Source organism: Psittacula echo (genome assembly GCF_963264785.1).
Source record: "Psittacula echo genome assembly, chromosome: 2".
Lineage (NCBI taxonomy): Eukaryota > Metazoa > Chordata > Aves > Psittaciformes > Psittacidae > Psittacula > Psittacula echo.
This window is the reverse complement of record NC_137737.1, coordinates 96084242-96101962: the sequence shown is the minus strand read 5'-3', so window position 1 is coordinate 96101962 and position 17721 is coordinate 96084242. Positions and strand designations below refer to the sequence as shown.

The window sequence follows — 17721 nt, the reverse complement described above, 5'->3', positions numbered from 1 at the left end:
TCTGCTTTATATGTCAGCCCAGCCTCAGCTGTAGGGCCTTCTACCTGTGTGGAGAGCAGTGTTTGGAGATAGAGTGGATGTCTTGGAGGTCCTGCTGAGACTCCCACACAGCCTGTGGGATAACAGGTTGTAGCCACTGGGAACTGGCAAAGTCCTTGAGCCTTCGAAGCCAAATAGCCAAAACAATTCACAGCACGTCCAGCTCACATAATACTCTCTAATGATCCCATTTCTTTAGGCCGGTGACCACACAAGTAAAAAACTTGAACACTACTGCAGTATTTATCTTTCTTAGGTTTAATTTCTTGGGCAGGGAGGATAATAAATACATCAAGAAACAATAACAATTTAGAGAAGTAACAGATGTAATTCTCTAATCTGCTATAACCTCATCTTTTTTCTTGAAATACAGAAGTATGTAAACATATTCAGAACACCCCACTGGGGCTCTGGCCATTGCTCAGTTGCAAATTCTGATGCTTTCTATGACAGTAATTGTAGGTCATCATAATACACTGTAATATAAATACACCCTGAGCTCAGTGATTTAAGAATGATTATCAGAGGGAGATATTACAGGTGATGGAAACAGATCAGCAATGGGCAATAACAGCATGATCTGTGGTACTCAGTTCAGTTCTTTCCTAGCATGTGTAGGGTCCACTTCTGTGCACGACCCCCCCTCAAAACCAAACCAAACCAAAACCCAACCCCAAACCAAACAAAAAACCTGACAGAAAAGTTTTAAACTTCTTAAACCTTTGAGTATTTGACAGAAGGTGCAATGAAGATTAAAACTCTCCCCTAAAGAAAAAAAAATCAACAAAAAACCCCGAAACAAACAAACAAAATAACACAAACCAAATCAAACACCCCTTCCTCTCCTCCAACAAACTAATTGCAGTTTCACTGTTTTTTGATGCCCGTTTTAAGCTCCTCCGCCAGTGGAGGGGTGCTGCGCCGGCGAGGCCCGGCCCGTGGGACTCCATCACACTAAGCCCAGCGCTGGAAGCCTAACGCCGGGCTCTCCCTGCAGCTTTCCGGGCTCCTCATACGGACTCTCCTTCGCCCCGTGGCTACAAAGGTAGGGCAACCCGGCCGAGCCGGGCCTTGCTGGGCCTTGTCGTCTGAGGCACCGCCTCCTGGGACGCCGCCGAGCGGGGGTCCTTGCTACGGGAGCTGCGTGAGGTCACGTATGCGGCGGGGAGGAAGATGGCGGCGCCCGTGGAAGTCTGTCACGTTGCGTGCTGCGCCAGTCGGGCGGGCGGCGGGGTCGTGTCCTGGGGGCGAGGGGGGCTTCTCGCCTTCGGCAGCTGCCGCGACGTCATCCTCTACGAGCCGGCGGTGAGCTGATGCGGCCTGGGGCGGCACGGACCGGGATTGGGCTTGGGCCTCATGTTGGTGTTTTCTGTCTGTCCCGCAGATGAGGCGGGTGGCCGCCGCTCTCCGCGGGCACGGCGGCAGGGTGAACTGCGTGCGCTGGGTCCGCCGACGAAACGGCGGTGAGTAGCGCTGCCTTTTTACCCCGTCTCTTTGTCCCTTCGGGTCGGGGTCGCCGGTTTCGGGGGGAAGGGTTCTGTGTGTGTGTCGCGGCGGGGGCCAGTTGCCGTCGATGTTGCTGGTACTGCTGACCTGCCCCTCGTTGGGGAGGAGAGGCAGGGAGTCTGGCAATAGGTGTAAGCTGAACGAAATGGGGAGCTGACCCGTTAGCAAGCATCCTCTCGCCTTAAGCCCAGTTTCCCTATAGGGAATTTAACAGATGGCTCCGCAGGAGCCTTGCCCGCCAAACTCAGGTGAGCTGCCGGGTAAGAGCGGGGGTTATGTCGGGATGTCTTTTCAGAGCCCCGCAGCCGTCGCCCGCCCTGGAGGCTGTTTTGCCTGGGGCTGCGGTGGCTCTGGCAGATGCTGTCGCCGGGCTCTTCAGGAAGGGTCTGGAGTTCTGCATGTTTTGACTTTGTAAAGTAGTTTGCAGTGTTTTTTAAGGAATTTCTGATTGTAAAGGTTTCAGTTGAATATAGGTAATATACGTGAAAAAATAATCACAGGGTTGGAAGGGTCCTCTGGAGATCATGTAGCCTAATGCCCTTTCCAAGGCAGGTTACAATCCAGCTTACACTGGATCCTGTCCAGGTGGGTTTTGAAGAGGGAGAGTCCACAACCTCCCGGGGCAGCCCGTTCCAGTGCTCTGTCACCTTCAGTGTGAAGAGGTTCTTTCTCATGTTGAAGAGAAACTTCTTGTGTTTTAGCTTACTGCCGTTGCTCCTCATCCTGTCACTGGGCACCACTGAAGAGAGTCTGGCGCCATCCTCCTGGCATCTGCCTTTGAGCTATTTATGTGCATTCTTTCAAGCTGGGAATGTTTGAGACCCTTATGAGGCTTTTCCTTTATAGTAATTCCAGGTTTTAAAGTTGGTTAGTGGAGGCTTTTCAAAAGCACGTATTCTTGCCCTTAGGCATTTATAGAAACTCACTGACAAAGAGAAATGGAGCTGTTGATTAGAATGTTAATGTAATATGCCTGTTGGTTTTGGGGGGGAGAGGAGTACTTAAATGAAAACATTGCTTTTGTAATAGTGATATAAACTCCCATCCTTTCAGCTGGTTGCACTAAAACATTTTTCTTCTTAAAATTTAGTAAAAGAAATTACTTTCAGGGAACTTGGGAGTTGAATTTTTACATGAAGCTTTGAATTCATTTTGGTTAGACTTCTCTTGCATTATTTTCCTAACTTCCAAAAAGACCAAACAAAAAGAAGGAAAATATTACACTGTTGGATTTGAGAGTCTTTTTTGGAAAGAGATATCTATTTATACAGAGTGACTTTTATCTTTATGTTTTCTTAGTGAATACCTTTGCTCTTAAGCTGTCCTGCATAGTGCAACTCAGCCATGCTTTATTTTGATGAAAATTTACAGTTTGATAGATGCTTACAGTTGATAGATTATATTTTTGTGAGTAGTAACCGATATAACTGCTTATGCTGTTGACTGCTGTTAAAAAGTATGTGTTTACAAAACTTGCCAAAACATATTTTCCAGCTTCTGAAACAGAGTTAATTTCTGGTGGATCTGATAAACAACTCATTCTTTGGGAATGGAATGGAACAGGAGCATGGAACGATCAGGTGAGCAGCAGTATCCTGTTCGTAAAACTCCCCCTGCTGTAGTACACAAAATACCTCTTTTGTCTGTATTTCTTATTCATATATCTTCATTTTACCTTGACTTTTGAACCCCCTGTGTGTCTACTTTAAATTGTTGATATTCTGTCATGTGGTGTGTTACTTTAAATGTTGTTTCTTCTGTCATTTATCTTTTTCAAATCAGCCTTCATTAAGAAATTAGCTAACCACTTGTCAGGTGGAATTGTCTAGCATGTCTAAAAGACCATCTGTCTGTTCTTGAGTCATCAGTTTTCTGATCTCATATAGCACTTTCCTTCAAGCTGCTTTAAAATCTGCAAACCATGAGGTTCATTTTGAGTTGATATTTCCTGTACCCTTTGTCCTCCCTTCTTTATATCCATTTCTACTGATTTCTGGTCAGTCTGTGCAACAGCGTAGTGTTTGTATATAGGTGGCCTTGCCAGGATGATATCCAGGTTGGGGTAGGTGTTTAAAAAAAAAAAAAATTTGGCTTTTATGTCATTATTCTGAAGGAGTAAAAGGCTGTTTTGATTTGTGAGATCACACTAAACATTGCTGCTAGAGCTGCTGTAGCTGCTGCTTATTCCATTGTGTTCTCTGCTCTGTGTCCTTCACTAAGGACAACCTCCAGACTTTTATGAGATGTTCCTTAGGGTGAGGGGCAAGAGAAGGAGGAAAAGAAAGGAAAACTACTATTCCTAACTTCTATTTCCAGCTTTCCTCAAGGAGTGGTGAGGTTTGTATAGTGTATACATGAATGCTTAATTCTGTTCAGCTTTGAACAAAATCTTATATTAATAGTCATTATGTATCCCTTCTTTGTGTTTTCCTGGAGTATGCTGTAGCTTAAGCATAGTTTGGCAGATGCTCTGCCTGTGCAGCTATACAGTTTGTTTCCAGTGTTAAAATATTTCTTAAAATGTCTTTAAAAATTGTCTCGAATAAGTTACTGGAATTTAAAGCTTTCTGATGTGTTCAGCTTGTGAAAAGCATTCTTCTCAAAGGCCATGCTGAAGCTGTTTGTGCTGTGGATGCTGTCTACCAGTCAGAGGAACCTGATTTAAATCTGCTAATAGCTTCTGCAGCTTCTGACTCTACTGTGAGAATCTGGTCTCGGCAAGGTTCTGAAGGTAACTATTTTAAAAAGCTTAGGAACAACAAATGGCTTAATAAAAATGATGCATGCTTATCCATTGAAGTACTCTGCTAAATACTAACATCTTTTAATGCAACTACATTGATTTCTCCTGCAGCTTTGGTACATCAAACTACTGTATTGCTCTTTGAAAGCTAAGGGTTATGCTAGTTAAACAGCTTCGGGTCACTGTTGTTCTGCAAAATGATGTATCTTTGTTTTTCATTAGTGATGTGTGGCTGAATTTACTTGTTTCTCTTTAATATATATTGAGAATCTGATAATCCAAATTCGGTCATCTCTCTATCTGCTCAGTTCATGGAATGAGTTTTAGCTTTCTGTGTAGTGAATGCTGTTGCCACAGGATATTATTTGCAATATTTATCGCTTCTGATGTGTTACCACAGTGAAGCTGTACAACTTTAAGACTCAGTGGAGAATAGCGTTTTAACTTTTAATTGGATGAGTTTCTGTGGCTCCACAGAAGATAGTGTTATTTAGGCTTCTGAAAAAAGTGAAAGTTTTTCAGCTCCTTAAAATAAAATTGAATGAGAAATTTTAGCTACATAATGAGGTAGGAAATGAGTATATAACTGTAATACTTATGATGAATGAGGTCAACACTGTCTGTTCTTGTTTCCTAGCTAAATGCATTGAAATTCTGCAGTTTGGGAATGGATTTGTTATGGATGTCTGCTTATCTTTCTTGCCTGGCAGCAATGGTAAGTGCGACTGCACGTCTTGAATATCAATGCAGGATACGTAAAATCTAAAAAATCCCCCCCAACAGATTTTAATTTGACTGACTTCAGACCCTTGTACTGTATTTTTTTTTTTCTACAGAATCAGCCTAAGCTGCTGCTTGTATCTAAAGATTTTCACTGGTATCTTGTATCTAAGGATTTTCTTCTTAGGAGTCTGAAAAATATTGTCTGATTACAGTGTCTTCAAAATGCTGCTGAAGTGGAGTTCTTTACTTGAACTCTTGAGACAGAGAGGTTAAAAAGGGGGTAGCAGGGCTATAAGTGAATGGGATAGGATGATGCTGTTTATTTCACCCACTCCTTGTGATGCTGCTGCATATACTTGTTCTTGTTTGGCTTGAAGGGCAAGATCCAGAAAAGGAATCTACAGGCCTGCATTAAAAATTGCAGATTAATGAGCAGTATTTTTCACCTGTTCAGTCTCAAATAAGAAAAACTTGAAATACTGGACAAGTTTAACCTGACTATTCAGTATGATTTGTATAGTTTTATATTGATACAAATGTTCAGATTTTGTAGCCTGCCACAGACACTTTCTTCTATTGCACATATGTAGAAGATTTAAAAAAAAAAAACCAACCCAAACCCAAAAAACCTCAAACAACTAAATGTATCATCAAGCCAGACATAATGTGTTGAATTATATTTGTGTTTAAGTATCATTAGAGCCTTTTGGAGTTTCTTGCTTCATCTAGAGTTTTCAGCTATTTGCTGCATGTGTTCCACGCTAATGTGGTGTTTGACTGCATGCCTCCAGAGCAGTTATACAGGAGCTTATTTTGTTCTTTGGCTTGTGATAATTCTGGGAGATATGAAAGCTCTATCAAGATGTGTTGCCCCGTCTGAAAATGCTAATGTCTGATATCAAAAGCAGCATCTGTACAGCTAAAGAACTTTAAACCTCTTTTTCCTGTAAATATGCTAGCAGGCGGTTGTTGAGCTGAAATAAAAAGGCTAGGGGGCAAATAAAAATCATTACCTCCATTGTGAACTTTTGTTAGAAATGAAGTGTCTGTGGTGCCAGTTTAATGAGTATAGAACTCATATTGCAGAGCAATAGATTATTTCTTCATTTATGATACTGTACAGTTAAGAGATTCTCACTGTAATGCTCTAGAATAGTGCTCCTTTTTAGTGTTGAAATCATGTTATATGTAAAAGAAGTGAACATTCATTTTGGAAACATCTTAAATGAAGACTATCATATTTTTAAAACTAAATGCTTCTGAAAAACCAAAATTGCATGGAGTGCTTGAAACTTCTTTGAATGGTGTCATAGCAAGCATTTTGTTCTGTTGTGATGGTCACCAAAACCCAGTGTTGCTTGAAGTTGCATTCGGAGCAGAACAGTCCTTTATTATGGCATTTTATTATTTGTTAAAGAGTACTTTACTTTTCTGAAATACTTCACTTTTCTGAAGAACTGAATTTATTTTCAAATGAGAAATTATTTGTGAAGATCTCATATGGAATTAAAAACAACCTATACATTTATGTTTTTAATGCCAGTTCCAATATGATTTGTGCTGCTAAAGTTGTAAAGAAATCGTTTAGATTTTGAACCATAAATGTATGGTTAGAGATGTTTCCCCTTAGAAATCTATAAAGGGTCTTTTAATATAGCAGAGCCATGTTCTGTGTTTTCCCCCCTAAACCTGACAAAGTAGCCCATACAGCTGAATTGTTTTTATTCAGAGTATGATGTTAATTCTAAAATCTAAATGAAGTAGCTTAAATATATCATTAAAAATCTCACTGCTGATCGTTTTGTCCGAAACTTTAATCTGTAATGTTAGTTTGGAATTCTGATGAGCTTCAGGGAAAAAATGATCTATGATAACTTCAGGAGTTGCTCTGAAATCCTTATGAAGGCTATGTTGGCAGCTGTATTAAGATTTAAAGAAGCTTTTCTCTTGAGGACAATCCACAGTTCTTGAGTCAGGAATTAAATACAGATTTGGTTTTCTGAAAGTCGTAAACTACTCTCCTGAACTAGAAGCGTTTACAGTAGCCTCTAATTTTACCTATCAAAGGAATTTAAAGCTTGCATTGAAAATTGATTCATATGTAATGGATGCTTTAACTTCCAAAAGACATTGAAGTTCTTGATGCCTAGTATTTTAACTGATTGTTCTTGAAAATAAATTACTAAAAAAAGTTAAGAGCCATTTTTGTGAAGAAGTCAGATGGGGAAAGCCTATAGACTGTTCATAAAAACTTGAAAAATCATTTGCTGCTGGAGTCACAACTTATGCACTTTACTGGCAGCCATTTAGTTAAAGAGTTTCTTTACAGCTATTTTCTAAGTCTCGAGGAGGTGCTTAATCCTGTTTTGTTTGGTTGGTTGCTTTTTGTCTAGCAATGTCTGCAGAAACTCTGCTGCTAAAATGCTGGGAATGGGATTTACTGTTTCACTGATCTTGATCATCTGTTTTGTCATGTACTGTGATTCTTCCTACCACCTGGATAATTGTATTGCCATAGCTTGGACTCTGACAAGTAATTGTCTCCTCAGAACTGAATTACAACAGGTGAAAATAAAAAAGGAGCAAGTGAATTTCAAGAGCTTTGCCGGTCACTGCCCCCCATTGCAATTGGACCACAGTTTCCAACTTGACTGCTGAGATCAATAAAATACACATAATTAACTAAAATCTAATACTTGAACTTCCCACAGATATGTGAGTTTGAAGGAAAATACTCTTTAGCATCTTAAGTATTTGTAGTTATTATTTACATGCCAAAATAACTTCAGAGTTTTGTGTTATTGAGATAATAGTTTATTTCAAATAGTATTTGGTCTCTACATAAACATAAAACCCCATAAAAATAGTAGTATCATGCTTGCCTGTCTATATTAATATATTTCTTGATACTGTATTGTTTACATATTTATGTATATCCTACAATATTAGATTTTGTCGCTTGCGTAATGGAAGACTTTTTCCTTTCCAGTACCAATACTGGCTTGTGGTGGTGATGACTGCAAAATAAGTTTGTTTATACAGCAGAATGATCAGGTAATTAGTTTTTGTCTTTGCTCAGAACATTGCTCATATCTTCTGCTTCTTTTCATTTGTGCTGCAGATTTTTTTGAGGTTCTTCAGTAGCTTCTACATCTCTAGATAGCCATAACATACAACTACCTAATTAATCCATTCCCTAGTAATGATGAAATGCAAGTGCAGAATGTTGAAGTTGGATTCAGTGCATATAAGTGTTAGTTTTTCTTATTTTTTTCCTTCTATGAAGATATCCTGTGTTTCTATTCCCACTGATATAAAATAGCTGTGACGCTCCTTCTGTATTCAGTATCCATGCATTGAGTGGTTCATATGGAAATGATGTTCCTTTCATTTTATAAACTCTTAAAAGAAAACTGTTGCAATTTCTATCTGTGGAACTATACGTTTGTTGCTAAGTATGCTCTTTGTGCTGAATGCTTGTGAATGCCAAAGGAAGTATTTGAAGGGGTATGTGATCTTCTAAAAGCATGCACATTTTTAATGTATTATTTGGAAGCTGGCAATCTTAAGTTTTTCATACAGATAAATGTTCCTTTGAAGCCCTAGGAAGATTCTGTCCTCTCTTGCATCTGTTTTGCATTTGCATTTGTTAGACTCTAAAGCATATGTTGAATGACTGTTTTCCAAAACAGAAGTCCGTGTCACTTCTTTCTCTCTATCACTCCCATAAAAAACCAAACAACCCAACTGAAGCTCAAACCACAAACACTGACTCCAATCACCAATGAACCTACCATTCAGAAGCCTCCATTGAAAATTACGTATGTAGAAATCACATGCTCTTCTGGATTTGTTCAGACACAGTGACCTTAGAGATTAAAGAATGAATAGTCCCTTTTGCTTTTTGAGAAAGTTAAAAGCTACCTTAAAGATAATTTTGCCTGTTCATACTGCCATATACAATAGCAAGATCTTGTTGTTGTTGTTTATTAAATAAATACTTCAGCCTTTATCTCCTATGTTCAGTGATTTCTTGACCACTAAAAGAAAGAAGGGTTGATTTCTTAGCTGCACTTTTTTTTTCCACCCTCTATATAGCTTATGAATCAAATCAGTTTAATGAGATTCTCTGAGAATTAGCAATGGCAAAATGCTACTTAGGATTCTCATCATGCTGAAGAAAGACTTTTATCTCAGGGCTGTGCAGTTAATTTTCCTCATTCAAGATCTGGAACTTGTTTTCTTGTATGGTTCAAATTAACAAATAATATGCAGTTTGAGTGCTAAAAATGTTTAGATATACCTAACTTATTTTGCCAGTTGTTGACCAAATTTTTGAATATAACAACATTCTTAGCTGTTCTTAAATACAGTCAGTGGAGGGTAAAAGAAAGTAACTGGAATAAACAAGCTCCATGGTAAGGTTCATAAGTAATTTATGGTGCTGTCTGTTTTTGGAGGTAGGAGACCTTGTTTATACAAGGGGTGAGGAATTTTCTCTTACTTTACATGTGTTATTTTTCACACCTTCAGTTTTAGGAAGTATTTTCACCAACTGTCTTGGCAGAGTTGGCATTCAAAGTCTCTTTTTAAAAATGAGGTGGGACTTCTGGTTGATGTCTGTCTTAACTTTCTAGAACATCTCTTTTAGATCTGTACAGTCTACTTAGTTAGAAGAGCCCAAGTCTGATTCCATGTGGAGTAAAAGTGCCTGTGTAGTGCGTTGCGGCTGTTAACAGAATGAACACATCTTTGCAAGCCTTCTAATACAAATTCCTTCCTAGGTGTTAGAGGGAGGTTCTCCTCTTTAGTTGTGTTCTCTCAGATCTGCTGACACTTTTCTTTAATGGCTTCTGTAGAACTTTTAAATATATTTGAAGGATGTTATTTTCATCCTGCCATTTATTACTAGAACTTAGCATAGAAGAGCGAGTGGAATCTAAGCTTCTGCATCATTCCCTTACTGATAAGGGCCTGTAGCTCTGTCCTGTTAGTTACGACTCTTGGAAACCTCTTCTATTGTTAACATCCTAAAAAAGATTATATGAACCCAAAGGCACAATTTAAGTTAATAATGGGATATCCTAATGAAGCTTGGAAGGCACTGTTACACTAAGGGAGGATGACGCATCTTCAGTTAGCTGATTCAGGCTGACTTTTAGTAAACTCATTAATTTTCCAGCTAAAATATATTTATTCATAAAAACTACTTGGTTTTTGAAATTGAGTGGGCAGGCTTCAAATCCTTTAAGACTTTCTACCTGTAGATCCCTTACTGTGTTAAACGGTAGAGAGAAAATGAACTCTTTGCTTTTCCGAGTTCTTGAAAGAAGGTATTGATTTATAAAAATACCTAGGGAGAAATCTTTCAGAAACCATTATATATCTGCCTGCTTGAGATATTACAAGCCTACAGAGAGGAGGCAAGTAAACCAGAGAATCAAAATAGAGCTTTAAGACAAAACAGTTCTATGCTGAGCTTGGTTTCTGAGAGAAGATATTGCAGTGCACATTTGACTGTGTTTCCCCCAAAGAATTAGGCCTAATTGAAAAGTGTAATAAGAGACTCAAAGATAATTCAGGCTCTTTCTGATTCCATTGCATTAACAGCTTGGTAGAGGAGGGGTATCATTTCTAGGGTCCAATGGAGAAAAGATGGAGAAGTCTTGGACCTCTGTTGCCAAATTTGCCAAGCAACAACCAGCCTGGTCCTGAAGGACTTGAACCACAGTGTGTGCAGTTAGTTATGCAGACTGTGCTGAGCATGTTCACAAACAGTCTGGCTTCATTAGTTCTGCTACCTACAGAACAGCTTTATTCTTTATCTAAAACAGAAGGAACTGGAATGCTCAGAAATTAATTAAGAGCCATGGGAAAGCCTGGGAAGTTGGTGAGTCAGACCATGAGCTTTTGTTAGATTGAACTGTTGGTTCTGTAACTTCATATGTATCTAGTGAGGACCAAGGGGAAAACTGAAATGGAGAAGGAGAAATATGAGACTATAGAAACAAAATCTTTGAGAAGAACAACAGATCAAAATGTGTATTTACAACCTAGGCAATAATAAAAACTTTGAATAATTTACAAATAATGACCATGTGCATCTGCAAGAAGCTTTAAATTGATGCAGTTTTAGAACAGAATACATCTGAACAATGTGTGATACCAAGGGACACAGACTTCAAAGAAAATGCCAAAAGCAATACAAAAAAACCCAAGCAGGAGGCATGACAGCAGCATTACTCCTTCCTCAGTTTTAGTGGACAGTTTTTATTTTTATGGGAAGCAAAATATTGAAAATTTTGAGTGAGTGCTTGTTCTGTAGCACAAAAGAGCCGCATGCTTGACTTAACGTTAAGTAGTGCCTAAATCATAGAATCATAGAATAGTTAGGGTTGGAAAGGACCTTAAGATCATCTAGTTCCAACCCTCACACTAAACCATGTCACCCAAGGCTCTGTCCAACCTGGCCTTGAACACCGCCAGGGATGGAGCATTCAGAACTTCCTTGCGCAACCCATTCCAGTGCCTCACCACCCTCACAGTAAAGAACTTCCTTAGATCCAATCTAAACTTCCCCTGTTTAAGTTTGAACCCGTTACTCCTTGTCCTGTCACTACAGTCCCTGATGAATAGTCCCTCCCCAGCATCCTTGTAGGCCCCCTTCAGATACTGGAAGGCTGCTATGAGGTCTCCACACAGCGTTTGGGAAATGACTTAAAAACCTCGGGTGGTATTAATAACCCCAGAGTAAACAGTTTTACTCTTTAAAAAGGGAAAGTAAATGTCTGCTTTTCTTAATAGTTCTCTGATGTGAGACAATAAAGGTAATGTGAGAAAACCTCAACACTTTGAAAACAGGAAAATTATTAGATGTGTGTTTAGATTAATAGTAAAGTCAAGTTTCAGGAGATAATGCACACTGTTTAACATAAAAGTAACCATAAACGACAAGAATGCTAGCAACATTTCAGCCAGAACCAATCCTTCAGTTGGGACTAAATTTGCCACCTAACATTGGTTAATGTGAAATACAGAGCATTGAGTCAAAGGTCATATAAGTGAATGAATAAGTAGGTGTTTTATTTATTATCTGAAATATGTATTGCTAAAAAGTTTTTGTTTATTTGTTTTTTTGGTGTGGTTTTTTTTTTTTTTTAATTTATTTTTTTTAAAATGTATTGCTAGAAACATGCAGTGTTCAGAAAAACCTTTAGGTTGCTGGTTGATCTCTCTTCCTGGGCTGATTCTGCCTTTATTTACAGATAACCAGTTGGGTGTTTAACATAAACATCTATCTGGAATGCCACATCCAGAAGTGCCAGTGAGTGCGGAAATGACTAGCCAGATGAGGCTTAGGTGGCTGTGAGAACACGTTCTTAAGACCAGAACTGTGTGATTTGGAAGTTTCTGTTAAGCTATTCTGGTCATGTGTCTCATACACAGATCATGCTGTAATATTAAGACTGCAAATGCAGAACAAGGAGAAGCTAAATGTTGTTGTTTGATGGGAAGGTGGTTTTAGAGAACAGCAGGAATGTTGGACCAAAGAGAGGCAGTAATTTCTGAGTTTGTATTTTTCATACTCATACAAATTGGGTGAGTCACTGTTGCTGTGTTGCTCACCATCTCCTCTCTAAAGGCAAAGACAGATTTTGAGCAGGCTTTTTTTTTTTCTTTTTTTTTTTTTTATGTTGCAGGCTTGCCAATAGCAGAGCCTACCATTTAATCTTAACCCTTAGTAGGCCTAGGTAAGGGTTTTAGCAGAATACAATGCCAGAAGTAATATGATAGTTATTCATACTAAGCTACGCTAATGTTTTAACAGTAGTGGTCATTTCAGAAATTTTAAGTTAATTTGGGATCAAAAGATGTCATGGAAATAGGGCTTTTTCTGGGGAAAGAAAAACAAATGATATGTGTATCACAGAAACATAGTGGGATGGCTTCTATGACTGGAGTGTTGGAATGGAAGGTTACAGACTCTTTAGAAAAGACAGGCCTGACAGATGGGGAGGGGGAGTTTCTATTTATGTTAGGGATAGGCTGGAGAGTATGGAACTCTGTCTGGGAACAGGTGAGCAGTCAACAGAGAGTTTGTGGGTCAAGGTTAAAGGGAGAACAGCTATAGGGGATGTTACTATGGGGATCTGTTACAGACCGCCTGATCGAGAGGAATCTGTGGATGAAGCGCTCTATAGACAGATAGGAACAGCCTCATGCTCACAGGCCCTTATTCTCATGGGAGACTTCAACCACCCTGATATCTGTTGGAGGGACGGTACGGCCTGGCACAAGCAATCCAGGAGGTTCCTCAATTGTGTGGAAGGCAACTTCCTTCTGCAAGAAATAAAGGAGCCGACAAGGAGAGGTGCCGTGCTTGACCTCATGCTCACCAACAGGGAAGGGCTGGTTGGAAATGTGATGCTCCAGGGCAGCCTTGGTTGCAGCGATCATGAGATGGTAGAGTTTGAGATCTTCAGGACAATGAGAAAAGCGTGCAGCAAGCTCACTGCCCTGGACTTCGAGAGAGTAGATTTGGCCTCTTCAGGAACCTGCTTAGTAAGATTCCATGGGGTACAGCCCTAGAGGGCAGGGGGGCCCAAGACTGTTGGTTGTTATTCAAGGATCACCTGCTCCAAGCTCAGGAGTGTTGCATCCCGACTAGAAGGAAGTGCAGCAGGAGGGCCAGGAGACCTCCCTGGATGGATAAGGAGCTGCTGAGGAAACTTAGAGGGGAAAAAACAGGCTTATAAAAGGTGGAAGCGAGGACAGTCAGCCTGGGAAGAATACAGGGGTGTTGTCTGGGAAGCTATGGACCAGGTCAGGAAAGCTAAGGCCCAGCTAGAATTAAACTTGGCTAGGGATGTGAAGGATAACAGGAAGAGATTCTATAGGTACATTGCAAATGAGAGACAGACTAGGGGCAGCATGGGCTCTCTCTGGAAGCTATCAGGAGAACTGGCTACCCTGGGTTTGGAGAAGGCTGAGGTTCTTAATGCCTTGGTCTTCACTGGCAAATGCTCTGGCTGCACCACCCAAATCTTGGAAGGCGGACGCAGGGACTGTGGGAGTGAAGACCCTAGGCCCACTGTAGGAGAGGATCTGGTTCGAGACCATCTTGAGAACCTGAATGTACACAAGTCCATGGGACCTGACGAAATCCATCCGCGGGTCCTGAAGGAGCTGGTGAATGAAACTGCTGAGCCACTGGCCATCATATTTGAAAAATCATGGCAGTCAGGTGAAGTTCCCGATGACTGGAAAAAGGGAAATATAACCCCCATTTTCAAGAAGGGGAAAATGGTGACCCGGGGAATTACAGACCAGTCAGTCTCACCTCTGTGTCTGCAAAATCTTGGAGCAGATTCTCCTGGAAGGCATGCTAAGGCACATGAAAAACAAGGAGGTGGTTGGTGACAGCCAGCATGGCTTCACTAAGGGGAAATCCTGCCTGACCAATTTGGTGGCCTTCTATGGTGGGGCTACGGAACTGATGGACAGGGGTAGAGCAGTTGACGTCATCTACCTGGACTTGTGCAAAGCGTTCGACACTGTCCCACACGACATCCTTGTCTCTAAGTTGGAGAGACATCAATTTGATGGGTGGACCACTCGGTGGATGAAGAACTGGCTGGATGGCCGCACGCAAAGAGTTGTGGTCAATGGCTCGATGTCCGGCTGGAGACCAGTAACGAGTGGTGTCCCTCAGGGATCGATGTTGGGACCGGTCTTGTTCAACATCTTTGTCGGTGACATGGACAGTGGGATTGAGTGCGCCCTCAGCAAGTTTGCCGATGACACCAAGCTGTGTGGTTTGGTTGATATGCTAGAGGGAAGGGATGCCATCCAGAGGGACCTTGACACGCTTGTGAGGTGGGCTGATGCCAATCTGATGAAGTTTAACCATAGCCAGTGCAAGTACTTGAGGGTGTTGGTCTATGAGAAACTTAACATGAGCCAGCTTCAGTGTGTGCTTGCAGCCCAGAAAGCCAACCGTATCCTGGGCTGCATCAAAAGGAGCGTGACCAGCAGGTCGAAGGAGGTGATCCTGCCCCTCTACTCTGCTCTCGTGAGACCTCACTTGGAGTATTGTGTGCAGTTCTGGTGTCCTCAACATAAGAAGTACATGGAACTGTTGGAACAAGTCCGGAGGAGGGCCACAAGGATGATCAGGGGACTGGAGCACCTCCCGTATGGAGACAGGCTGAGAAAGTTGGGGCTGTTCAGCCTGGAGAAGAGAAGGCTGCGTGGAGACCTCATAGCAGCCTTCCAGTATCTGCAGGGGGCCTACAAGGATGCTGGGGAGGGACTCTTCATCAGGGACTGTAGTGACAGGACAAGGGGTAACGGGTTAAAACTTACACGGAGGAAGTTTAGATTGGATCTAAGGAAAAAATTCTTTACTGTTAGGGTGGTGAGGCACTGGAATGGGTTGCCCAGGGAGGTTGTGAATGCTTCATCCCTGGCGGTGTTCAAGGCCAGGTTGGATGAGGCCTTGGGTGACATGGTTTATTGTGAGGTGTCCCTGCCCATGGTGGGGCGGTTGGAACTAGGTGATCTTAAGGTCCTTTCCAGCCTTAACTGTTCTATGATTCTAAGTGCTAACTAAGCAGTAAACGTGTAACTGAATCAAAATGTAGCATAGTAATGTTGCATGTTACGAATGAAAATATAGTACTGTATATTTCAGTTTTCACACAGTTTGAATTCCTCTGTTCTTGAGCCTGTGTTCGTGCAGTTTACCATCAGCAGATACAGTTCTTGATGTATGCCTTCCTTAGAAATTTAGTCAATAATCTTAAGAAACATAGAGAATATTTTTACCCTCATAAGTAATTCTTATTAATAGTATTGTATTACAAGTTAATTATTGAAATAATTTCAAAACACCTACTCTTCTTTTTACACTTGATTTTATCTGCATGAAATTTTCACATTATCTGTGGTTGCATCCATTTCACGCATGTAATAGGAATTGTTTACCATGTCGTACCTGCGTTATGTTTTTCTGTGTGTACCATTATAAGCTTGATTAAAAAAAAAAAAATCATCTGTATCATTGAGAAACTGTAGCCTCTTCAGGGTAAGCATCTTAAATTCTCATTTTATCCTGCCTGTAGGGGAAGTGCCATAATGTGTTACATCTTTACCCTGTGGTGGCAAACCCATAAAGGTCTATTTAGAATCTATCAGCAAATTACAATCCTTAGTAGCAGCTAATTTTTCCAGTGTCATATAATAGAAGCTGTAAATGTAAAAGACTTGAAAATCCAAAGCTAATTGCTGATATGTGTGTTGCAATTGAGTGCATTTCCATGATGTAACAGGAGTTTTTATTCAGTTTCAGAAAACGTTAATGCTCCCTGGCCATGAAGATTGGATAAGAGGCATTGAGTGGACAGCCTGTGGTCAGTATGAAAGATGAGTGAAGTGGAATACTAGTTTAATGACAAGTACTGCTGTTTTACCTATCCAACAGATTGCTTTGGTGCACTGTAACACCTAAGCTTTTGTGGTTGTGGGATTTTTTTTTTCCTGAGGTGGTGGTACAGATACTAAAAATCAAGATAGAAGTTGTGTCATGTTAAAACATAAGAACTGTTGAACTTAACACTGCAGTTATATTTTAGTTATCAAAATTATGGCTACTGTAGTATTACAGAATACTTGCATCCTTCATTTTGTCTTGCTTTCTTCAAGTATGTTTACCTGACTAGTACCTCAATGCAAACAACTAGGACTTACAGCAGCTTGTCCTTTTCAATATGCAAATGTCTGTACCTGAATGAGGAAGAGCTGACTGCTTTTTCAAAGAGGGAAATGGTACTTTTCTTCTCCCCTCTGTTTTAGAATAGGAAATTAAGAGGAGAACCTATTCAGATGTTCACTAATCAAACAGTTCCAGTTCTTACAGTGACAGAAGATGAAATAGAAGGAATTAGAGGATGCTACAATCCTGAAAAAAGAAAAGGATGAAAGAAGTTCTTGAACAGTATTGGAGCTGTCAGAATTTTGAGAGTAAAGGCCATAAGTAGTAGGGAAAAATACGTACAGTTTTTGCCGTGTTTTCCATGTCTTTTTAAGTAGGGGAGTGTGCATAGTCAGTGTGTTACAAACTAGCAGAGTTTGAAATGGGAGAGTGAGTTGATGTTGAAGTAAGACAGCATTTTAAAATGCTGTGTACAATAGGAAAAAATAGCATAATGCTGTACCACCATGTTTGCAAAGATGGTAGGTTACCCATCAGTTGGAAAAACAGTGAAAACATAGCTCTAATTTTTTTTAATTTCTTTTTTTTTTTTTTTTTTCCACCAAATAGGTGCAGACCTTTTCTTAGCGAGCTGTTCTCAGGATTGTTTGATCAGGATTTGGAAAGTGTGTACAAAATCAAAGCAACTTCCAGAAACTGAAGATGATTCCATAAGACTGAAAGAGAATGTTTTTATTGTCAAAGGTAGGTAAACAGCTGTAAAATTCTCTTGTACGGATTTTCATTCATGTATCTGTTTGTTGTTTCAGGGGAGCTAACAAGGTGATGGTTACCATCTAATTTGGCTTGTTTCTTGTATTTAAAGAATCTGAGAGCTTTTTGACTGCTATTTTTATTCTGCTGTTAGAAAAAGGTGGAGTTACTGTTTCAAAGCCATGACTATGTAAAGTTAATTATGTTTTACAGAAAAGGTAAAGCAGGGAGAGAGCTTAATACC

The 17721-nt window shown here is 40.3% G+C and overlaps 1 protein-coding gene across 1 annotated transcript in view; it reads left to right on the top strand.

Annotated features, from left to right (window-relative positions):
• The first annotated feature begins 281 nt into the window (after window positions 1-281).
• ELP2 (elongator acetyltransferase complex subunit 2) overlaps window positions 282-17721 on the top strand; it is a 40579-nt gene continuing 23139 nt past the window's right edge. The window contains exons 1-8 of the mRNA XM_080609979.1: window positions 282-1344; window positions 1424-1502; window positions 3040-3125; window positions 4126-4276; window positions 4926-5003; window positions 8001-8065; window positions 16356-16422; window positions 17334-17468. Of these exons, the coding sequence (XP_080466105.1) occupies window positions 1213-1344; window positions 1424-1502; window positions 3040-3125; window positions 4126-4276; window positions 4926-5003; window positions 8001-8065; window positions 16356-16422; window positions 17334-17468 (793 nt within the window). The 5' untranslated portion in view covers window positions 282-1212. The remainder of the gene's footprint in view (window positions 1345-1423; window positions 1503-3039; window positions 3126-4125; window positions 4277-4925; window positions 5004-8000; window positions 8066-16355; window positions 16423-17333; window positions 17469-17721) is intronic.